This window comes from Rhea pennata, chromosome 1, assembly GCF_028389875.1.
Source record: "Rhea pennata isolate bPtePen1 chromosome 1, bPtePen1.pri, whole genome shotgun sequence".
NCBI classification, from domain to species: Eukaryota; Metazoa; Chordata; class Aves; order Rheiformes; family Rheidae; genus Rhea; species Rhea pennata.
The window spans coordinates 191,672,168-191,694,577 of NC_084663.1; the positions used below are offsets into that span (position 1 = coordinate 191,672,168).

The 22,410-nt window shown below is 39.8% G+C and overlaps 1 protein-coding gene across 3 annotated transcripts in view; it reads left to right on the top strand.

The window, feature by feature from the left end:
* STARD13 (StAR related lipid transfer domain containing 13) overlaps nt 1-22,410 on the top strand; it is a 305,064-nt gene that overhangs the window by 127,226 nt on the left and 155,428 nt on the right. For all 3 annotated transcript variants that reach the window (XM_062567113.1, XM_062567114.1, XM_062567117.1), the window contains one exon: nt 6,277-6,310. In XM_062567113.1, coding sequence (XP_062423097.1) covers nt 6,277-6,310 — 34 coding nt within the window. The remainder of the gene's footprint in view (nt 1-6,276; nt 6,311-22,410) is intronic.

Below are 22,410 nucleotides of genomic sequence, written 5' to 3' on the forward strand. Positions count from 1 at the left end.
CCATTAAATTTTGTATAATAAAGCAGCGTTAAATTTTATTAATTTTTATTACTACATTTATAAAAAACAGGCTAAATCTATGCTTTGCTAGCGTACATACACCCATTAATTTAAAGTGAGTAAGCTGGTAAGTATTTGGACTGTATGTGTCTTTTTGCAATAGCTGGAATAATATTTCTTTTGTATCTGTGCAGCTTCAAAACAACATCATGATATCTAAGGCTACCTGAAGTAGCCATCTGTCACTGTGCCAGCTGTGCTATAACCCGACAGAGCGAAATCTTTTTTAATATGAGCAGGATATTTAAGATAGGTCTGTGCAAGAAAAAGCGCTAAGGAACCATATATAGGAGGTTGACCCTATCTGTGCCACACAGCCCTGGGCCTGGGTTTCCTCTGTGGTCTTTGTGGTGTCCTGTGGCCCATGACACAATTCTGTGTGTGTGTGTGTGTGTGTGTGTGTGTGTGTGTGTGTGTGTGTGTTCGGTTCCTGAGTAATGTGCAAATGATGCTGCAAGCAATGAGATGGGGGGGGGGTCTAGCATGGGGAATGAGGGTGTACTGCGAGCTGTAGAGTGTAACGGGGTGTTTAAGGGTACAAAGGGTGCTGAGATGGTGTTGGAGGACGGTGGCAAAAGCAGATCTGGTACGGAGTCCTCCTCCATTCTGACATTTGGGAAGGCCAAATCCCTTGAGTTATGCCAAGGTTTTATCTCATAGGCGGTTACTAGGAGCAGTTCAAAACAGAGCTAGGAGTGACCTAACAGTTACATGGTGTGGCTGATCGGGAGCTCAGTGCTCAGGTACGCACACGGGCCCTTCAGTTCAGCAATACGCCTTGTCCAATTCCATAACAAAAAGCCCTGCTGAAGCTAGTTTTCATGTGAGTAACAAAATTCCTTTGATCAGCCCCATATATATATTTTTATTGACTTACCCTGCTTTAAAATATCGTGACAAGAAGCATCCTGAGAACAGTGGTTTCTTAATAACTTGTCTTATTCTAAATATTAAGCAGTGTAGAAAAGGAGACCTGGACCCAAGTTTCCCCCTTGTGGGTGAGCAAGCAGAGTCGCTGGCCTGCAGAGAGGGAAGGTGTTTTTCTCTCTTCTTTTCCTCCTTCCTTCCTTCCCTCCTCCCTTCCTTCCCTTCTCTCTTTCTTTCTTCCTTTCTTCCTCCCTTTCTTTCTTCTTTATTTATATTTCTCTTTCCTTCCTTCCTTCCTTTCTTTCTGTTTCTCTCTTCCTTTCTCTCCTTTCTTTCTTTCCTTCCTTCCTTTCTTCCTTGCTTCCTTCTCTTTTTGACCTTGTGAGTCATAAATAGCTTGCAGTGCAATAGCCCAGCTTCCGTAAAATAAATGGAAAGTTTCCCACCTCCCCCTACTTTCTAACCTGGTGAGGGAGCTAATCGGTTGTGATGCAGCAAGCGTAAGCTTGAATCCCATCTGACCAAGAAGATCATTCAGTCTGTCTTCTGTGTCCTAAGTGAGTTCTCTAATGTTCAGGCATTATATTAAAAATGATCTCTATGAACACCTCCACAGTGGCTGTATTTTAAAGAAAAATTATGAGCCCACTTGTCAGCCTTTGGGAATACAACGTAAGCACTGAAATACAGCAGAAGTTTCACGACCGTAACAAAGATTGGTGCCAAATCTCTGAAGAGAAATGGGATTTCAGACTGAGCACTGTCAGCAGTGTTTTCTACTGGATGGATAACTTAAGTGTTGCCATTCTGAGCTGACTAACTCTGTCTAGGGAACCTACTTCAGGTCTCACTGCTGGGGCCAGACAACTTAAAGTTAATCCTCACACTGCTGAGTATTACTACGCTTACTTCTCTTTCTGGTTCACAGAATTTTATTTTGAAGTAGTAACCAGGATTTTCTTTTCTTCTGTTAACCATTTTTTGGAAGTATCTAACAAACTTGCTAATCAAGTGATTGAATTTTGCATGTGAATTTCTGGCTTATTCCTTTGGAACTGTCCATATATAGCTCTAATTGAAGCTGATTAATAAATTGGTGGCATTAAGAACCGACAGGATTTGCAGTCTTTATGCTTTGCAGAATTGTTTCCAGCCCAAAGTGCTTTCCTTCTATATGAGTTAATCAGTAAGAAGTCATCCAGATATATCATATTTTCCCTGAAGAAAAGGTTGTGTTTTAGAATTGTACTGCTGTATTTTTTCTTCCCCCGTAGAATATAAACTCACAGAATCCAAGGCCTTTTTCATCAACTTCAGATGTCAAATTGTCCTGTCAAAAGCCAAGGTTTATTTGATAGAAGTGATAGCAGTGACTGAGACCATATCGATGTTGAATAAATTCTCTGGCCTTTTATTAAGCATTGGAAGAGTTATTTGCATGACTTTAATTACTTTTTTTCTTCTTTTGAGGGTGTGATTTGTTAAGAATGAATGACTGCAGTTTGACAACTACTCTGAAAAGTCACTGACAGATTTGGGCAGATTTGAAATGTTTATGTTTTGAGCATAAAATAGCTAGTAAGAGCTGATGGGGAAGAGGGAGGTAAAGAACTTAGACACAAAACTATCATTTTGGGGTTTTGAAAGTGATGTATGATATTATGGAATTGGCTGGCATTGCAGAATCCCCATGCTGTTGCAAATTAAAATGGTTTTGAAATTGTTAATTGTTATTTCCTATTTATCATCTTTGTCAGAAAAAAAGCTTTTATGGGACAATAAGCTTACTGGAACATTATTAAATCATTTAATACAGTTGTTTGATGAGTTTCACGCCCTGATCACTTATAACTATGAAAGATTATGTATACATGAGGAAAAACAATTTTTTTGAGGAGTTTGTTTATGTTGCTGGATGAGTTCATGATATTGGTGTTTTGCTTCACTTCCGCTTGATGTGAGGAGTTCATTTGAGTAATTTGTTTTTACACAGAATAAACAATCTTTCACAATCAGGACAATCTTTCAGATTCTTTATTGATGCATTATCTTCTCTTTCCTCCGCCAGGCAGATCTACAGCCTTTCTTCTCTCCTTTGCTTCGTACACAGGGCTCTGTAAGAGAAAGATGACTTTAATGGAATCACTGACGTACTTAAAGTTGTGCCTATTTTTAAATATCTGTTGAGCAGAGACATTATTTTCATCTTGCTGTATATGGTTCAGATTCAGGCAGTAGTTTCTAAGAAATTCTCCATACAACTTGTTCATCTCTACAGGACCCTTAAATTTAATAGTACAGACACCGAGGCTGTCGCTATACTGCAGTGTAAATGAGAGAGCAGTCCCTCCACCAAGGACACAGGTGTGCACAGGTGTGAGGAGAACCTCATCCGTGCTGCTCAGCGCTGCCTTTTCAGCAGCTGCTCGTTCTGCAGAGGGCTGGCCAGGACAGCTCATAGCAAAGCCAGGGAGCAAGCTAACAGTGAAGTAGTGTGGACTAACCCGGCTATAGTGTTTTGGCCTCATCAACAGCCTTCTTTCGTCTAGCAGTGTCACTGAGCCTTCTGGGCTTCACTTAATTCCAGGTTGTTTACTTGAACTGGTTGCACCAGGGCAGAAGGTAGATTTTGCCTGTCTGACGATCAAGACTGGCTCATTCTGCTGTGATCGTAAAGCAAAGGGTGCCAACGCATGGGTAAACATGGTAAACTCGGGTGGCCTTTTGAGACATAGGGGACAGCTGGACCACATGCCTATCGAACAGATTCCTGGTTTCTGCATTTTTACATACACAAATAAAACATGGTTTTATCAGCACAGTGTACTTGTCTTTGGCTTCTTTTTGAGTCTTCCACTTGTAAAATTGCTACAGCTGGAGTTGAAGGCAAATGATTTCTTTATTATTCAGAGCAGCAGGTGCTAGAATAGCCTTTTGGCTAGAGTTGTACTCTCTTGGTCCATGGTTTCCTTATATTTGATTAGATAGTGCCATGTTGCTCAGATGGGATGCTACTCCTCCAATAAATGTATTTTGTTATACAATCAGTTATATAGTGCATTATCATTATTATTTCCATAAATCACTTTTAGTTAGCAGCTTTCTGTTGCCACTTGGGTTTGTTCCAGCAACAATTTGCATATTTTTTGTGTGGCATCTTAAAAAGATTTTGGAAGCCTCTATAAAATCAAACCCATAACCAGGGTTTGATTTTATAATAACTGGTGCCCTTATGGCTGCACTAGAACACAGAAACTGGCTATGCAAGCAGGATTGACATATTTATTTTGATTCATGTATCATTTATGTGTTTTTGGAAAAGTGCTTATCCCAAGATTCAGAATGGCAATTTAGGTATCTAGTGTGCCTATACCAGTGTCGTGATGCTAATAAAAATCAGGCAGCTCTCCCTCGCAGAGTGACTTAGACTGAGTCTCCCTACACAGAGCAGGGGTGGGAGGATGTGCCTTGGAAAGGCAACCCCTGAGCCCCGCGCACTGGTGTGGGCCGACGCATCGCGTGTCCGAATTCCCAGTTCTCTCACAAAGTGAGAACTGCTTCTGCTAGAGCCCTCTCCTGAGGGATGGCACCCCAGCACGGACTCAAAGCGATGCTGCCAGCCAAAATATTTGCCCATCGTTCTTGCTCCCTGGCCTTTCTAGAATGGGCCAATGTTTAATGATTTTGAAAATAAGTTGAATTTCCTCTTCAGCCAGATGGGAAGCAAAACCATATTCTCCCTTCCCTTGCTATAGAAGCAGGTACCAGTGCGTGGAGCCTGGCACTGCTGCCGCGTAGTGACAGCCCTCGCTGGCAAAAGGGGGCTCAGCTCCAGGCTTTGTGTGCATTTGATCCTACACCATCACTGAACTAAAAATCACAAAGAAGCCTGGATAAATCTATCCGAATAAATTCAGTACCGGCAAGTGTGCAGCAGTGCGAGGAAGCCAGGGCTCAAATCTCAAATAAACCCAAGCTACAGAAGGTCATTAAGAAAACCTGATTTGGACTCAGCCACTAGCTTTTTCTGTCCTAGCAGTGATCACATCACTCAGGCCCTGCTGAGGGGTCCCTGCTGAAAGCCAGACTAACTTCGACTTCTATTTTCAAAAAGGGAGAACTGTAGCCTAATCCACCTAGACTGGCGGTGTTTTGCCTACTGTTAAGAAAGATGCTGATCCAAATCTTTTTTTTTTTTTTTTTTTTTTTTTTTTTTTTTTTTTTTTGCTTAGAGGAAGACTTTTAAAATATTTTAGTAAAATTCTCCACTAGATAAAAGGTAAATAAAAAGCATGTTTTTACAGAGACAGTCTTTCCAAGGCTGGAAAATCAATATTTACTGAAAAGATAATGTAGCATTTAGTGTATCTGACAGAAAGGTGCAGATGGTTGTCCATATGGGGACTAGTATATAACAGGGTGAGGAATGTGTCTTTGCACGACACAGGAGTGGCTGCCTTTTCAGCTGGCTGCGGGCTCCATGCAGTTCACACCTGTAAACTCATTGCTGTCTGGAAGAATCGTTTCAGCCTTCTGTTTAATTCCAGAAAAGGTTGGGTGCAAGCTGACACATTTTATAAAATGAGCTTCATTCACAGGCTGCATTCCTCAGAGAGATCTGAGATGTATCTATCATGCTGGAAGAGAATGGGAGATAAGCATTTAATCATGGGCTTACACAGCGAGGACAACCTCTGGACTGGGGCATTGATAACTATTCAAGAGGAAAGTCATGGACCAAGAGAGGCATCCAAGTATGACTTTAATGGTATCACTTTCATTTAGCATGGCAGACCTGAATCAGGGAGATGAAAAATATAAAGGATGGAACACTGAAAGCCAGTTTGGCCACATCCCTCAGGCAGTAAACTCTCCTGCTTACTGATAAATAGTTCAAGCAAATAGCATCTCTGTACCGCCGTGAGCAGCTAGAACTGTGTGCTCTGTTTCCCAGCTGTCAGCACAGCTGCCCACACGTGTGCCTCTTGGGCCGTCTGCACGCTGCCCCGAAAGCCACCAGCGTAAGGCTCTTATGGGCTTGTTCCAGCAAGCCAGATCTCACGTCTTGGCAGTGGGTGCTCTGCTTGCGCCAGAGACCGCTCGCAAGCTCACTCTCTGCAAAAGGTCTAGTTTGGGGACAGGTACAAGGTTGTCCTTAGCAAGCAAAGCTAGATATTCCCTGTGATGCTTGCCTACATACCAGTGATCTTTAGTGATGAGCTTTATTTTATAACCTTTGTAAGGTGATGATGATGTTTAAGAGCCACATTTGTTGTCACCCCAATATGTGGAACTTATTTGAAGAAAGAATCTGTAATTTTTGAACAAAAATTGCTTTATTTCTTACAGATGCTGCTTCAGAAGCTGTACAAAGAAAAAGCAGGTAAGACATGGCATTACTTCTCCGAAGTTTCTTGATGAATTGTCTAAGATGTGTAGTTTGATGATGTATCTGTAGGAATCTGTGATATTCTGAATTTTAGTTATTTGGTGCAGTTGCTGTGAACACTTTCATGCTTTTGCACATAAAGTAGTGGTATATGATTTGTTTGGTTCTTAGGAAAGCTGATAATTCAGCAACTTTTGACTTACACTTTGCAAAGCAAATTCTGAAAAAAATAAGGCTAAAATGAGGTATTTCTGGTTATTAGTGTCAGAGTGGAACTAAATGTTTTGAATGGCATTGATAGGCTTAAGGTGTATTGAAATAAGGTGTATGTAGAGTGACTTACTGTCCTCACACAAGTGGAGGCTGGGTAGGACGTTACAGAGGATTCACTCGCAACAGATGTCAAGATTCCCAGATCTTGTCTCCAGTAACAGAGTCACGGCAACAAAATAATTTATTAGTTGTTTTATGAGACCACTAGCCAGTTAACGTGACTGTAAATATTAACGGCATTTGCTTTCTTGACTATTATGAGGAAATTATTTATTTACAGCTGGCACGCTATGGGGCACCAAAGATCAGTGCAATAAATGGAGTTAAAGAAATAGATATCCACTTACGTTACGTACCAGGAGCTAAGGAAAGGTTTGGATAGACAGCTATGTGCACAGAGGTCCTGATTCTGCAACATATTTAACACGCAAATAAACCTATATTTGGCAAATCCAATTCATCGCAACAGGGAGTAAGCAACTGCTTGAATTATTTGCTTAATTGAGGGCAAATGACCTTTCTAAATTGTGATGAAGTACCATAATGAAATACAGAGAAAATAAAATGCTTCCTAGGGTGTGAGATTACTGGAATTTAGTAACAGCCCCACAGTTTTGTGAAGAAATCCCTTCAAAGTCTAAGAGACTCCTCATTGCCACAAAAACCTTTGCCAGCTAGAACCATTTAAATCATAAAGCAGATGACTTCTGAAGCCACCTATTTCCTACTGCTTTTTGTCTCTTATTAGTCAACACGTATGCAGTGCATGTTAATTAAAATGAAAGCAATTGGATGTCTTTGTTCTAATTATCACTTTGTCCCTAAATAACTTATCATCTTCTTTGGCCTGAAGGACTAGTTTCAACCAGTTTGCTAACTCAGTGATCTCTTCTTGCTCAAAGTAGCATTTGTCTCTGCTCTAAATTGCATTTTCAGTTCTTTCCAAGGGCTACCTTAACTCTGTTAGGAACAGACGAGTGAATCCTTTTGCAGCCGACGTCGCCAGCTCAGTGGCTCTGCTGGCGAACATGCTGACTTAGCAAAATGCCAGCAGCCCTGGCCTAGAAAACCAAGGTCTCCATAGGCAGCTCTGCACTCGTGTACGTAACATCATGTCAGCCAAACAGGAAGGCTGTTGAGCATAGTATAAATATAAGTATTTTCATTCACGTTGTGTGCACATTAACTTTTTTCTGCTTCGCTAGTTATGTATGTGTTCATTCCATGAGGGTGTTTGCCAGTGAAAAGTATGCCTATGCTTTTTCAAAGCTAAATGTATTCCATCAGTGTCGAGATTGATCTAGCAATATTTTTTATTGTTTTTATCTGCTTGGAACAAAACCTTTATGTGACACTGAAGGCTTACTTTATAAAGAGAAGGAAAACACATCAATGGCACATAAATTTTAAAGAAAATTGATTATTTTAACAGCACTCCCATTTTTGACTATGATAAATTTTTGAATTGTGTTTTATGGTAACATAAATTTTGGCACTGAAAGAGAAATAAAGTTTAGCATCCATCTGACAGAACATGATGGTTGAAATTTCGGTGTGTGTAGGCATGAAAGAAGAATGACAGGTGACTTTTTAGAGGCAGTTTAGTCACTGAGGTGGAACTTTAATCATGGAAATCTATTATATGATAGAGCTGGTCATAAATTTATCATTAAAATGCTCTTGGCAGAAAATGCCAATTTTTTAAAATTGAAGCATTTTATAGGAAAAGGTTACTGTCCATTAATTTCTATTTCAAATCATTTCTGTAAAATAGGTGTGTAATTCTTCACCTGAGATTTTCTAATAGTTTTCAAAATGAAAAGTTTTGATTTTACTTTTAAAACTTTTTGCTTTGAACATTAACGTATCATGGTTTAAAAAAAAGAAAGAAAGAAAGAAAGAAAAGGAATGATTAAAATCCAAAACGTTATTGAAACTCTGCAAATGGCTATATTTATGTTGTAGTCAGAAGAAGGGAGACTTCCTTCACGATTTTCAGTTCACAAACATTTTTGAGTTTTTCCTCTCTGTTCTGGGTAGGAAGCTTTTTCTGTTTCAAGATTCCTTGTGTGAGACGAAGACCCCTTCCTGCCCATATCGGTCACATACAAAATGCAATGCTTTTCATCTCAAGTTCATTTTCTGCACTGCTTTTCTCTTGAATTATCATTTCTTTTCAGTCTTCCTCATTCCCTTTTATGTTGCCATTTCTCTTTCTTTTCCTGAGCTCTTTCTTTTCCTAGTTTGAGTGTCTCTTTCTTCTCCCAAACTTGGCTGTCCTGGCCCAAAACAGTACCTTTTTAGGCATACTGGGAGAATGTAGTGGGACACCCCTGCCCTCCCCACCATACAGTATCAACCATGTAGGAGAGAGACATCTCACCCAGCTTGGGCGCAGCAGGAGCTTCTGGAGCGGTGCTCGAGCCAGAGCAGGGGGCTCATGCTGTGCAAGGGAAGATGCTCCCAGGCAGGAGCCCCCTGCCCTGGCTGTGCTGGCCAGGCAAGGACGGTGTGTGAGTGGTTCTCCTTGATTTCTAGTCGTTCTCCATATACACCGTATTTATCTGCGAGAGGGGAAAACACTGCCTTTTGGACTGCTGTTGTTCTTCTTACTCACATTTTATTAGCTTTTACAAATAAATGAAATATTTTGGAGATTCCATTTCCTGGATTTGCAGCGAGCGCTTCACAGTATGTTAATCAGAATACTGAAAATGTTTTCTGAAGAAAGCTGCAGCTGCACGGCCCCGCTCAGGGCCCCAGGGAAACCGCTGATGGAGGACCAGTGCTCTTGGAAGTGCTGTTACCAGCCCGTCAGGCCCTGTAGCTTTATTCCAGAAGTAGTAACACTAGTATTTTTAACTGTGCATGCACTGGAGATAATAACGTTCTGACCCTTAAAAAACCGTGCATTAGGAAATAATGTTGAATTCTGGAAAGACGTGATTCTGGAGGATTGAATTTATTCTGCTTGCTGTTTTCTTCAATAGCGTCAGGGTGCCAGGAGCCCTGGGGGGACAGCAGGGGCAGCCCCAGCCCTGGCACGGGGCACTGCCACAGGGCTGGACCGGGTGGTTGCCCACAGGTCAGGAGGCCCATGGCCAGGCAGGGGCAAGGCCATGGTGGGGCTGGAGCTAGCAGTGATGTGCTGTCACGGAGCAGCGACTGATGGTCCTGGGGCTGGCAGAGCCTTCAGGACCCTGATAAGTCTATACCATATGCCACAGTAAGGTTTTAATTTCTACATAACAGTTGCAGACTTTTGCCCCCAACCTACAATACCAGTTATGAAAAAACTTCAGCAGTAAGTTACAGGTCTAGTTCTTCCAGAAGAGAAAATGGGGTTGGAGTTCAGGCTTCTCTACATATTTGGCTAAGTGTTTGTATAGCATAGTTAACTACAAAAATAAAGGTGCAGTTACAAAACTTACTATAAATAGTCAAAAATACTATCCTTATGAACTTAAACGGGGGCTGTACTTTCAGAGGCAAAGTTATGATTATCTGCAGCTAGCTCCTGCTGTTTTCTCTACAGATGATTGGTACAGCTGAGAAATCAGGATTAGAAATCAAAATTTAGGTCTTGGAGTTTGAAAATGTGTAAAGATTTGGAAATGTATATAATTCTATACTACTAAGTAAATTTATTTTATTAGAAGTTAGTGTGTTCCTAAGTTGCAGATGAGGTTTCATGCAAGCCTGATGAGCTCTCAGGCACTCGCTGTATTGCTCCTGCCATATCAAAAGCAAACTGCACTCCTGTCCTTCAGGATGCAGATAGCAGAGTGCACGTGACAGCTGTAACAAGAGAGCATATATATACTTCAGAGTGGCTTTTATTTAGACAGGCCTACCATTACTGTGTAGCTTAGCAAATTGTCCTCTGTCCTCATTTAGAGGACAGATGGGAAGACGGGAAGATGATTCACAAATGCTGCATGTAGAACTTGTACTTCTCGTATGCAGTGATATGAATAAGTGAGTTTTATAAATATGTATAAAACATCCTATTCTGTGGCCTTATCAAGATCTTTTAAAATGCAAGCTTCATCCACTGAACCATACTTTCTTTCAGAATTAGCATGGCTATCCTGATGGTAATAATGTGGTCCTAACCATTAGATCATATCCCCACTCTCATTAATACATGATGTCATCACTAGGATTGCCTAAATCCCATCGCTATCCAACAGACCACTCTGTTCAAGTCATCATCATCAATGCTTTTCTTCCCATATTGCCAGGCACATAATACTAAAACCAATCTGCATCAGCTTTCCCTGTTCTGGACTTGTAACCAGATCTTTTTAATTTGCCTACTGTTACGCTGCAGAGCATGCCTTGGCTAACTGCTCCTTCTCTTACAATGAGATCGCTAAAGAAAAAACACTTTTTTAACTAGCCTACTGTGAGTCACTATTAAAAAGTGCATGCCCAACACTTGAAATGGCAAGCTGAAAAAAGGCAAAATTATTTCTTACAGTATTTGAAATTCAGTTTTCACATTCTGAAAGCTTACTTGTTTGTGTCTGCATGCATGCAGGAATTGGAAGCTGAAGTACTCAGATGAGCAACTAGGAGCATCTGCTCTTTTACAAGATGATGCAAAGTGATGATCTGTGTGTGTGTGTGTGTGTGTGTATGTGCACCGCACGCGCATGCACACACATGTATCAGGTATAGAAGAAACTGTTTTTTTCTAGTTCTTACCTAAACCATAACCTTGACTGAATGACAACACGCATTCCTAATACTTCCTAGGGTACCTCTTACTAAGTTATTTTATTCAGCCTGAGCATTCTAGCTGCCTAAGGTATTTTAAAGTTTGCACCATATACAGCTCAACATGATTAACACAGACCACATTAGAGCATTGATAAGGAAAATGAGTTTACTTTTACTTTGTTGACAAAAATTTGAGGTTAGATTAAAAACTGACACATCCTCTATTTTAGTGGTATGTCTGAAACACTAAATATAGCAGCATGCTGGTGAATTTGCTGATGCATAGTAATGCAGTCTCTAGCAGAACAGCAATGGGCTGGCAAGGAAGATGGTGCACTGCAGTAATACAATAAAATCCTCATGTGACCTTGGCCATTTCAGAAGTACTCTGTGGATAATTGTGTATCCTTGACTGATAAATTACAAAATTCAAATAGAGCCAAATGTGGTCCTGGAGCTTTAACAAATAGCCTGATCCTGCCCTCCTTGCCCAGGCACAATGCTAATTGACTGCAAGGAGAGCTCTCCATAGCTCAAAAAGCTGGAACTGCTCTATGTAGCAGCTCTATATGAACTGTGGATTCTGGGACGCAGGAAAGAACTGCAGCTCCACTTGGCCCTTCTTAGAAATCACGGGTGCTTGACTCCTTGTGAGATCAAATCCATAGACAGTGGTTCCCACTGAGTACATATTTCTGTGTTTTCTTGGTCATATAAACACGAACCTTTTTATTTGACCTTTGCTGCTGTCCCTGGACAGAACAATTGTTCCTGTCATGCTTGATTGCGCGGTGAACAGGAATATGGATGTCACTCACAGAACCATAATCTGTTCTGGGACTTTCCTCCTGCTTGTGGGGAGGTGAAGAAAGTAATCGCTTTCAGCCTTTTACTTGGCATGATTTTTTCTGCCTAGCAAGCATGTTGGAGAAGGAGCTGAGGCTGTGTCCCTGAGCGCCACCGTGCCATCCTCCACTTGGGGGAGCACCAGCTAGGTCAGATGTTCTGCAGGCTCTCCTGAGACCTGCGTAGCACTCTAGGCTTACACTGCCATTACTCCAACAACAGGAGTTACCCAAAATCAGAACATGACAGAACAGTTTGGGGGGAAAATAAAACATTCCCATCAAATGCTTCCTCTGTGTTTACTAGAAATCAGAGTGGAGTCAGTTTGTTGTGTTTACCACACCTAAATGGAGACACTTACTTCAGCTGAACCTGAAAAAGGAACAGGCTACTTTCCCTGGCAGCGGTGTAGTGAAAGTGAAATAGTGAATAAACTCAGTTGTTTGGTGGCCTAGGCCTGTAGAGTGATAAACTCTGTATTAGCCAGATTAGAAGTAGGTAGACTTTCTGCTTCTCCTGCAGTCAGTGAATCAGAGAGTCCTTTCATTTGGCACTTGTTCTAACCTTTGTAAGCTGCCAGAGTCTCTGCTTTAATTACACAGACAGGATGGGAAAATTCGCTGCTTGGCTTAGGCCTCTAAGTTTGGCTCCTGAAGTTAAGCAGTGAGATTGCCTCTTCCTCCTTGTATTTTCCGTGCATAATCAGAAACAATAGAGCAGACCCCTTCTTTGTTCTTCTAAAAAGGAAAAAATCTTTGATACTCTGCTCTTACTGATGTATTGGAGCAGCTGAGGACAAACTGTGATCCTCAGCTCTCAGAAGCAAGAAAAGAATGAGAACTATCACTATACATATTTCAGGGTATTGCTGCTGTAAAAAGAAGTACCGATTAAAAGCATGCATTTATTGTTTTAATACTTGAATTATAGAAAAAAAAGCTTGATCTATTAAGGAATACTTTGTATTTTATATAAGAAACTTCACCTATGAAGCAGTAATGTTTAAAGACATTTTTTACTAATACTCCATGCCTTTTTAAACATCTTTCTCCATTTCACTGCTCTATAGTTCTTTCTGTAACTTTGATTTTTTAGTCAGCATTTTTAATAACAAATAAAAATATTTAAAAGACTAGCACTGATAAATGGTGAAAACAATATCTATTATTGAATAGATATTTGTACAATAATTGTACAAAATATTGGTGGTTTCAGAATGAAGATATATTAAAAAAAATCCTATTTTAACTCATTTTTGTTTATAGTTTGGGCTGCTAAAGACAGGTGAGCACTAAAAAGTTGATAGATGAGTTTTGGGCTGCAGCTTTTCATGAGACTTAAAAAGAGCCAAAAAGAAACTTGCAGTAAATGGTGACCTAATGCAGGCTGATAAATTGCTCTAAAGTTTTACCTCTGTTGGAATTAGAGGGTGCTGCTTTTCAGTGCCTAAGTCCAGACATCAAGTTGTAGATTTTGAGAGTCATTTTGTTCTGTATCTGAACTGGTCACAACGATTTTGAACAAGCAGCTGTATTTAGCTCCATCTCATCTGAGCAAACAACTTTCTTAAAGCTGGCATTTTCCAAAAGTCATGGAAGATGGCAGATTTTGTCATTTAACTCTTATTCCAAATCTAACAAATGTGCCCTGAAAATTTTCACTAAAAAGAAGCTTGTATATCTTTCCTCTTTCAGGTAGTTCTTTCCCTCAAATCTCTCTGATAACAGCAGTGTAAGAAATACACATATTTCTTATAAGGTATAATTTCAAACATTCGAAGATTAGATGTTTTGCTGTATATAGGCAACTAAATAACTCTTCAGTGTTTTATAATGCAGACTAAGTGTTACAGCTCTCACAGAGAAAAATACAGGTGGAGCCTTTTGCTTTCACAATAAGCATTTCTAAAGGGTAACAGTTCCAGCAAGTTTAGTGTTCCCCACTAAACGACCTTTCCCTTGTATAACAAATCTCAGTGTTCAGTTTTGCTGTGTAACTACTTAGGATCAATCCCTAAGGAGTAACTTGTGAGTTTTTGTGATAAATCTGATTGATAGGAAGCTCCTCTCTGAAAAGCTTGAGAAAAAAGATGGATTTTACATTATTTCTCTGTTTGTAAGTCAGGCAGTCAAGCACAGAAGAATGCTTTTGCCTGGAACACATGCTTAGCATAAGCTATATCTGGAGCAATAAAGCTACCCCATGAAGCAGCTAGCTGCTGACCTCTTGCAATATATGACCTTTAGTTGGACCACAATAAGACTGTACTACAGTTTTATGCCATAGCTGGAACCTCTGCCCTTGGAAGATGACCATAGCACAAAAGACACTTTATCTGTATTGCTGAGTGCTGACCTGCTGGAGAGAACTTCTGCAGAGAAGCTCCTGGGACAATAAGTTGGCCATCAGCCAGAAATGTGCTCTAGTGGCAAAGAAGGCCAATGGTATCCTGGGGTGCATTAGGAAGAGTGTTGACAACAGGTTGAGGGAGGCGACCCTTCCCCTCTACTCAGTCCCAGTGATGCTACACCTGGAGAACTGTGTCCAGTTCTGGGCTCTCCAATGTAAGAGAAATATGGAGCAACTGGAGTGAGTCCAGCAAAGTGCCATTAAGATGATTAATGGACTGGAGCATCTCTCATCATTTCTGAAGAAAGGCTGAGAGAGCTGGACCTGTTCAGCCTTGAGAAGAGAAGACTGAGGGGGGAGTCTTATCAATGTGTATAGATATCTGAAGGAAGGGAGAAAAGAGGATGGGGCCAAATCCTTCTAAGTGATGCCCAGCAATAGGACAAGAGGCAATGGGCACAAACTGAAACACAGGAATTTCTATCTGAACATCAGGAAAAACTTTTCTACTGTGAAGGTTGACAGAGCACTGGAACAGGTTGCCCAGAACGGTTGTGGAGTCTCCATCCTTACAGATATTCAAAAGCCATCCGGACAGGGTCCTCAGCAACATGCTGTAGGTGACCCTGCTTGAGCATGGGGATTGGACTAGATGATCTCCAAAGGTCCCTTCCAACCTCAACTGTTCTATAATTCTGTGACTGGCTGTGGTCAGCGATATCAGTTCCCACTTTTATGAATATCAATATAATGAAACCCTTGACTATTTCTGTGGTTAGGATTGAACCCAGGATTTTTAGGTATGAGCCTCAACACCTTAACCTGAGTAAGAACCACAGTAACATAAAGGAAGTAATCATTGTATAAACCTCTCCCTAAATATGATGGGAGCACCAAGGGAGGATGAAGAGCCATGTAGTGTTAATCTTAATCACAGAGATACCATCCTAAGAAATCAGAGAGTTGCTTTCACAAGCTTTTAAGCTGAAAATCATCCAGCCTCTGCCCTTCTTGTTCTCTGTATTAGATTCCATACAGGCCAGCAAGTTGCCATGATAGAAATGCACTTACGGATGCTGGTATTTATTGAGCACTCAGCACAAGGCAATAGCAAATTAGTAATCTTCACCATGCTGTCAAACCACAGCTGAAGTGCAGCAATAGAAGGAGGCTGGAGCTGTGTACAAAACAGAAAAGATGTGCCAAAGCCATACCATGTGTAATTAATTCCATGAATATAATAGCATTTGTCAGTTATAAATTTGGCTCTGTGTCTCTATGAAAGCAGAGCAAGAAGAAAAGCAAGATCAAGAAAACAGCTGGCAAAAAGATTGGGTTGTATATGAATATTATTAAGTAGATCTGAAATTGCTATTCATTTTATTCTTAGTGAAGTGTTGGGTATTTTTATATAAGATCTGAGAACATAAATGACTTGAGGCTTTTGTTCGAAATTTGTTTATATTAGGTACATACCTACTCTAAATGTTTCTCAGTTCCCAAAGATGCTGTTACATAAGGCTAGTATGTATGTTAGGAAAGTTTATTTTAAAGCAAAAGGACAAATTTTCCCCAGTGTAATTTCTATGAAGACTAATCGTTTTACATCAGAGTTGACCTAGTCACCAATTTAATCGTGGTTTAAAATTAAACAATATGATTAAACAGCAAGTTTCCCAGCACAGACTGTGCAAGGCAAAGGTATATCTGACCGCCACTGCAGGTTTTTACTATCAGTTACAAATTGATGAGTATGAAGGATAGACTGGGAAGTATGTGAGGTTTGAAATGCAGCTTGTATGACTTCTAGGTGGAAATTTAAGGGAACACTGAATTTATCATTAGGCAAAGTTGATTAAAAATTCAGTTTTTTCACAAGCTATGCCTGATTATATTTTTTGAATTACCCCATCGGTATATGTTGACAGTTAAAGTTATCATTGTATGTTGCCCAGTTATAACTGTCATTTCCTGGAATTCATAGCTCACCAGGGCTGTCTATCTGTAATTACCACGGAAGTTTTTAGATTGGGTGAATGATTTTCATAGTTTGTAATTACCAATTTCTTTAAAAAATCACCTTAATTCTGAAAGCAGGTTATAGAATAGAATCTTGCCATTTTTCCTTTTAGAATATTAAGAATTCCCCCCTCGTATAGCCTATTTTTGTGCCCATTGCAGTCACTGGCAACTTGGTGGGTAGGAATAGTTTCTTAATGATACATTTATATCTGTAACAGAAAAAAAAAATACACTTTTCACAGCATTTCAGAATAGAATAACTCCTCTAAATACCTAAGGAAATGTGAAGCTCAGGAACTTTCCCTTTCATAAAATATGCATGGTTCTTTTAGCAAAGTCTTAAAGCTAAAACTTACCTAGATTGCTAATTTAGTCATTTATTATTTTTAAATTCTCTGTACTGAGGTAGTAAAAATGGGCCTCAGACACAGAGCAGTGTCCTTTTCAGCTTGAGCACTGCACAGGCATAATAAGAGTCCTTGCCTTGCAAACCTTCACAGCCTTACATTGTCATTAATATTTTTCATATAAAAAGATGACTGTTAAAACATTTACATTTGTTTGCAATTCAACACTTCAATCATTTCTAGAGAGCTCATTTTCACAGACCCTGTTTCATGGAGCCAACTGGCGTACAGGTTTACCGGGAGTGCTTTGCTGTGGCTGCCAGGAAGACCTGCATTAGCACTAAGGTTACACGGCAAGCTTTGTGTCTGCATGCCAGCGCGCTCGGCTGAACTAGCCTTCCCTCAGCCAGCGGCAGATTGAGGCTTCTTAGCATGGAAAAATCACAGAATGAGGGCCTAAGGCCCAGGATGTTGGTGGGCCACTCCTGCCAAAGACAGAAGGATCTGGGATGGAAAAAACAGAGAAGTGTTTTTACTTCTCAAGGGAGTGGAGAGGGAATGTGGAAAGGAAAAATTACAGCATCCTAAGACTGATTCTTCTTCCTTATGGCCTTTCCCAGCAGCAGTTGCCTTACTATCCTTGCCAGGCCTCCATCAAGAGAAGCCACTAGTTTTGTTTTCCGGTGTGTTTCAGGATCCATTAGCAAAGATGGGCACAAGGCCATAGGTATTTTGACACTGCTAGAAGACTGCTGTTGAAGGCATCTGTTTGTTTTACAAATGAAGTGCATAAAGTTAGTCCTACTTTTCACCCTCTTTCCCTTCTTGTCTACTCGACAGCACATTCTCTTTGTCTTGGATTCTGAGCTCTCTGCACTCTCGTTTGATACCAATGGTAAAATGTAATGCAAACTCCTGAAGTTAAAACTCCTTTAAATTTAAACTTCCCCCTGATATATTTTCACCTACTTATAAGACAGACAAAACTGATGCAGTATGTTCAATGGCTGGATGAAGTACTGGAGAACTCAGTTAAAACACTCAATAATGTACTTTAAAGTACACCTTCTCATTTGTTGGCCTTGTTGCTGTGCTCCTCTTCTATGGTCCCATGGCCTTGGAATTTTGGAAGCATAACAACCTCCAAATGTGGACAATATTCAGAGGTCAAAAATGCACATTAAGTTGCACATGGGTAAGTAACTGAATGTATACAAAAATATATGAGTGACTAAGTCGCTATGATTTGTGTATGGAACATTGTTGTAAGTGTAATGTAAGTGCTTCCTCAGCTCTTGATTAGACCCCATGTCCTTTGATCAGTGGGGAGGAAATATGTTTAATCTTCAAGTGTTCATTTGCAAGGGCTTTACTTTATATATAATTTCGGTGGATACATGGAAAATGTTTTCCTTTCCAGCAGTTTTGCTCCCCTGGGCTTGATTCTTCTTTCCCCAAAGTCTGTGGTAAACTATCATTGACAATGCCAACAGGGGCCAGATGGTACCATAAAATTCTGTAGCTCTGTGGCGTAGAGCTGCTGGGTTGTTGTGTATGAACTGCTGTCCTTGGAAACTGCAAAGCCACCTCTGTATTGAGCTTATTTCATGATTATTCTTTTAGATGATACAGAAAGCGCCTGCTTTTTGGCAGGAAACACTCTCTGTGCACACTTTGGACTCTACTCTTTCCCTCCTCTCTGCTCTAAAAAGTGAGCAAAAAACTATGTCAAGAAAAAAAGTTGTTTGGGCCAGGAACAGAGGCAGCTGATACTCAGCTAGTTATTTGGATTGCCTGGCTGGTAGGGGTAGGGGGGACAGATAATGTCAAGATTTCCTCTGCATTCCAGATTTGTTTTCTTCCTAAGGTTAGCAGGCTGCTAGTGTGACTTTTTCCAGTCAACCTTTCCCACAGTCGGTAAGAATTATCTGACAATGGAGTTAGTGTCAAGTGTCCAAAACTAACTAGAGATATCTTCCTTTCACCACTCCCATGCTATTACTGCTTATCAATGACACTCTCCAACTTAAATGACTGGTTAATTTACAGACATACTGGGACAAATTCCCTTCTGTTGCAGCTCCATAGAGTTCAGTGGAGTTACACTAGTTTGGCCTTAGGTGTCTGAAAAACAGAAGTGGTAAGAATGTGCTACTAACAGAATCAAGAGCAGTGTGGCAGTCAAAACAAGAAGGAAGCCCTGAGTTTGGCAGGATTCCCATTTCAGATTTCTAGAGTGTGATCCAACAAGGTGTTCATGTTTTACAGCTGGTGCTGCAAGAGAAAAGTTGTTATTCAACAGCAAAATCATTCCTGTGTCTCCACTTCAAAAAGTAGCATGTGTTAAAAATACTCAAATGGGGAAATAAGTCAAAGGATTTCAGAGCACAAATTCTGTTGAGAATTATTAGAAATGTGCTGTTAAATTCCAGCTGAGATCTTCAAATAGCCCTGAAATTATTAAATACTGAAATCCCATGAAAATTCCACAGGGAACAGGACACATGAGATGGGAATTCATCCCTCCAGCTTTAACTAAAGTCTAAGGTGATCTTTTAGGCTCTTTTGCTATCTGTGGGGAAAGAGGGGCATTTTCAGAGGGTAACATCTTCTTCAGCTGGAGCAAGTCCTCCTCTGCAGGTCTTCTCTAGCACCTCTTCTAAGCAGCTATCTTTGGGTGGAATAACTCACGATGGAATAACTCACCCTCTGAGAGACCTCCTTCTCCCTCCCTTCCTCCCACCTTCCTCCTTTTCTCTTTGAACAATTAGTGCCTAGAATTAAGGAATATGAATCTTACACCTACTGCTTTTTAAAATTTCTTAGTAGTTCTGATTCACAGATTAAATTAAGGTGCAAAGTATAATAACAACCATTTTAAAATTACATTTAACAACTCAGTTCGGTCAAGCTGGACTCACAGCACAGCTGACAGTGTATCCAAAACATTTTGTTCATTGCCATGCACAGTTCTCCACACCAGTTTCTAACTATCATATTTGTCCTTTATAATGTTGTAAACTCCCTTATATCTGTTCATTTTCTATTTCCTTCTTTGCATCCTCCAGTTATAATTTTCCCCCTTGTCATTTCCATTCACTATTCAGTTTCCTTTTAAATGCACTGTCACTGCATAGTCTGGTTACTCCTCTTCTGCTCATAATGACTTACGATGGCTTTTCTTCCTTCTTTACTTTCCATTTGCCTTTCCTGCCTGTACCTCTTTCTCCAGAATTCCTCAGTCCTCTTTCTTTCATGATTAAATGTAGGTAATGAGTGCTAAGCACTTTTTAAAATCAGACAGTGACTTGAGAAATAAGAATCTAACTTAGAGAAACAGTTTTTAAAGTCACGATTTTTTTTTTTTTTTTTTTGTGTGTGTGTGTGTGCCTAGCCAGAGTATTTCCAGATTTAATGGCCAGAGAGGAACACATTCTGGAGTACTCTTTGGAAAGAAGAGATGAAACACTGTCAGAATTTGAGCTGTCAAAAGAGGCAGCAAAAGAGTTGGAATAAGCTTTTTAAATAATACACTTGTCAGTTCAGCTGTCCTAGGCAACCAGAATCATACTCATTTTTGAAGACAAAAAGAAGTCATTGAGGGCAACAAAAATAATTATAGCTTCTCATAGTAATTATCATATATGTTTCTAAAAAAAACAAAGCAAGTTACAGAGAATGAGATGAGAATACATATGTAGGATCCAGTATTGCTCTGTTAAAGGAAAAGAACCCTGCTCTTGCTGTAAAAACAGGAAGAGATAAATCTTATCTGGGCTTTCCAAACTAGAGTTCCAGAGATCTTCAAAATAGACAGGAAAGAACCTGAGAAATTGAAGTATGGGAAGAAAATTTTGGTCATAGAACATACGCTTTACAAAATAGCTCATAAGCCCCCAAGTAAAACTTAGCAATTTTCAGAATGAAGAGAGGCTAATAATGGGTTGCCTAAAATACTTTGACTAAGACAAGTATCATTTAAAGCCTCATTATCTTGACAAGTGAGTGAACAGATGGTAAAATCTATAGTGAACTCAAGATTTCCTAGGGTTCTAAAGATTAGAAAGACTTCTGAGAATCAAATTCAAATCACCAAAGCAAGGTGATTTGACAACCTCAAAGCAGATGGGATTTCAATTTACCTAAGTGTGAGGTAATGCTCAGGAATGATCTGAACCATTCATTGATGCTGCATTCTTAATGAAGTGTTATCAGTTCAGAAAAATATCTAGGCAACATTATGGACAGCTTAATTAAAACAGCTCAGTGAAAACAGCTGTTCAATTTGCAGCACTAGTTCATGAAAGCAAACAGAATGCTAATTTATATAGACTATAAAGAACAGTGTTGATATTATTATGATGCCGTCATATAAATTCAGGGAACTATATCACAGTGACTTTCAACATTGTCAACCTTACCAAACTATTTACAAAAAGAAACATTCAGAGAAGGCAGTAAAGAATGATATACAGGGAAGATGGAATTATTTTACTTAACTAATAAAAAAATGTTGTGACAGTAAATTACTACTCACTTTTAAGTTACAGGGACATCCAGTGAACATAAGATACAGAACAAGTAGCACCCTCATGTGCTGGAACCTGTTCCTCCAATTAATGAATATCATCACGTCAGCAAGAAACTGGAGGCTTTATGTTCACATACTCTTGAGAAGCATCAGAGAGATGCTTTCAAGAGAGAACAGGCAAAAGCAAGTACACAACCTGGATTAAATCTTTCTCTGAAACATATTGGAATTTTGCTAATTATTACTTCAGCAAGTCAAGAATTTCACCACTAATGTAAGGTAGTCATTAGTGCTCAGTGCTCGGTTGAAACTGGGGGGGTGTGGTGAGGGGTTGAAGAATGATGGGAAAGGTTCGTGTATGAAGCTGCCCCTAGTGATAATGATGAAAACCTTGAGTTTCATCACTTCTACGGTAAAAGCGTAGTTTATAACTGTACAAACTAAAGTAAGATGCTACTGTTCCTTTTTAATAGTGCATAAAACCCACTTTGCATTTCCCTTGCCCAGCTATAAATGATGAGCTATAGGACAGGAGGGAAGAGGATAAATCCAAATGCATTTGAGTCCTAAGGGAGGATGAGGTTTTCTAGGTGAAATAGTATTCTTTATGATTTAACTGACAGCAATAAACTACTTCAGATCTCTGCAAAACCATTTAGCCACATTTCAGAGTAGAGATTATGTACAGTCTCCAATATGAGGCCATAAGACTAGTGTATGGTTTTCATATTTACATCTTATGCTTTCTTCCCTTTAGCAGTGACATACACTAAAATATTTTTAAGGCCTGAATTCTGAAACTACATACCTTCTTGAAAGAAATTACACCATTATAAATTGTTTTTGAACACCCTCAACCAAAACAAAAGGTAGAAAGAACATAAACAAAACAAAGGTGAAAAAGCCACAAATTTAGTGTCACAAATATTTTCTACACTTTCAATTTACAGCTATTTATGCTTCTGCCTAATTGATCATATGGAGCCATTACTGAATGAATA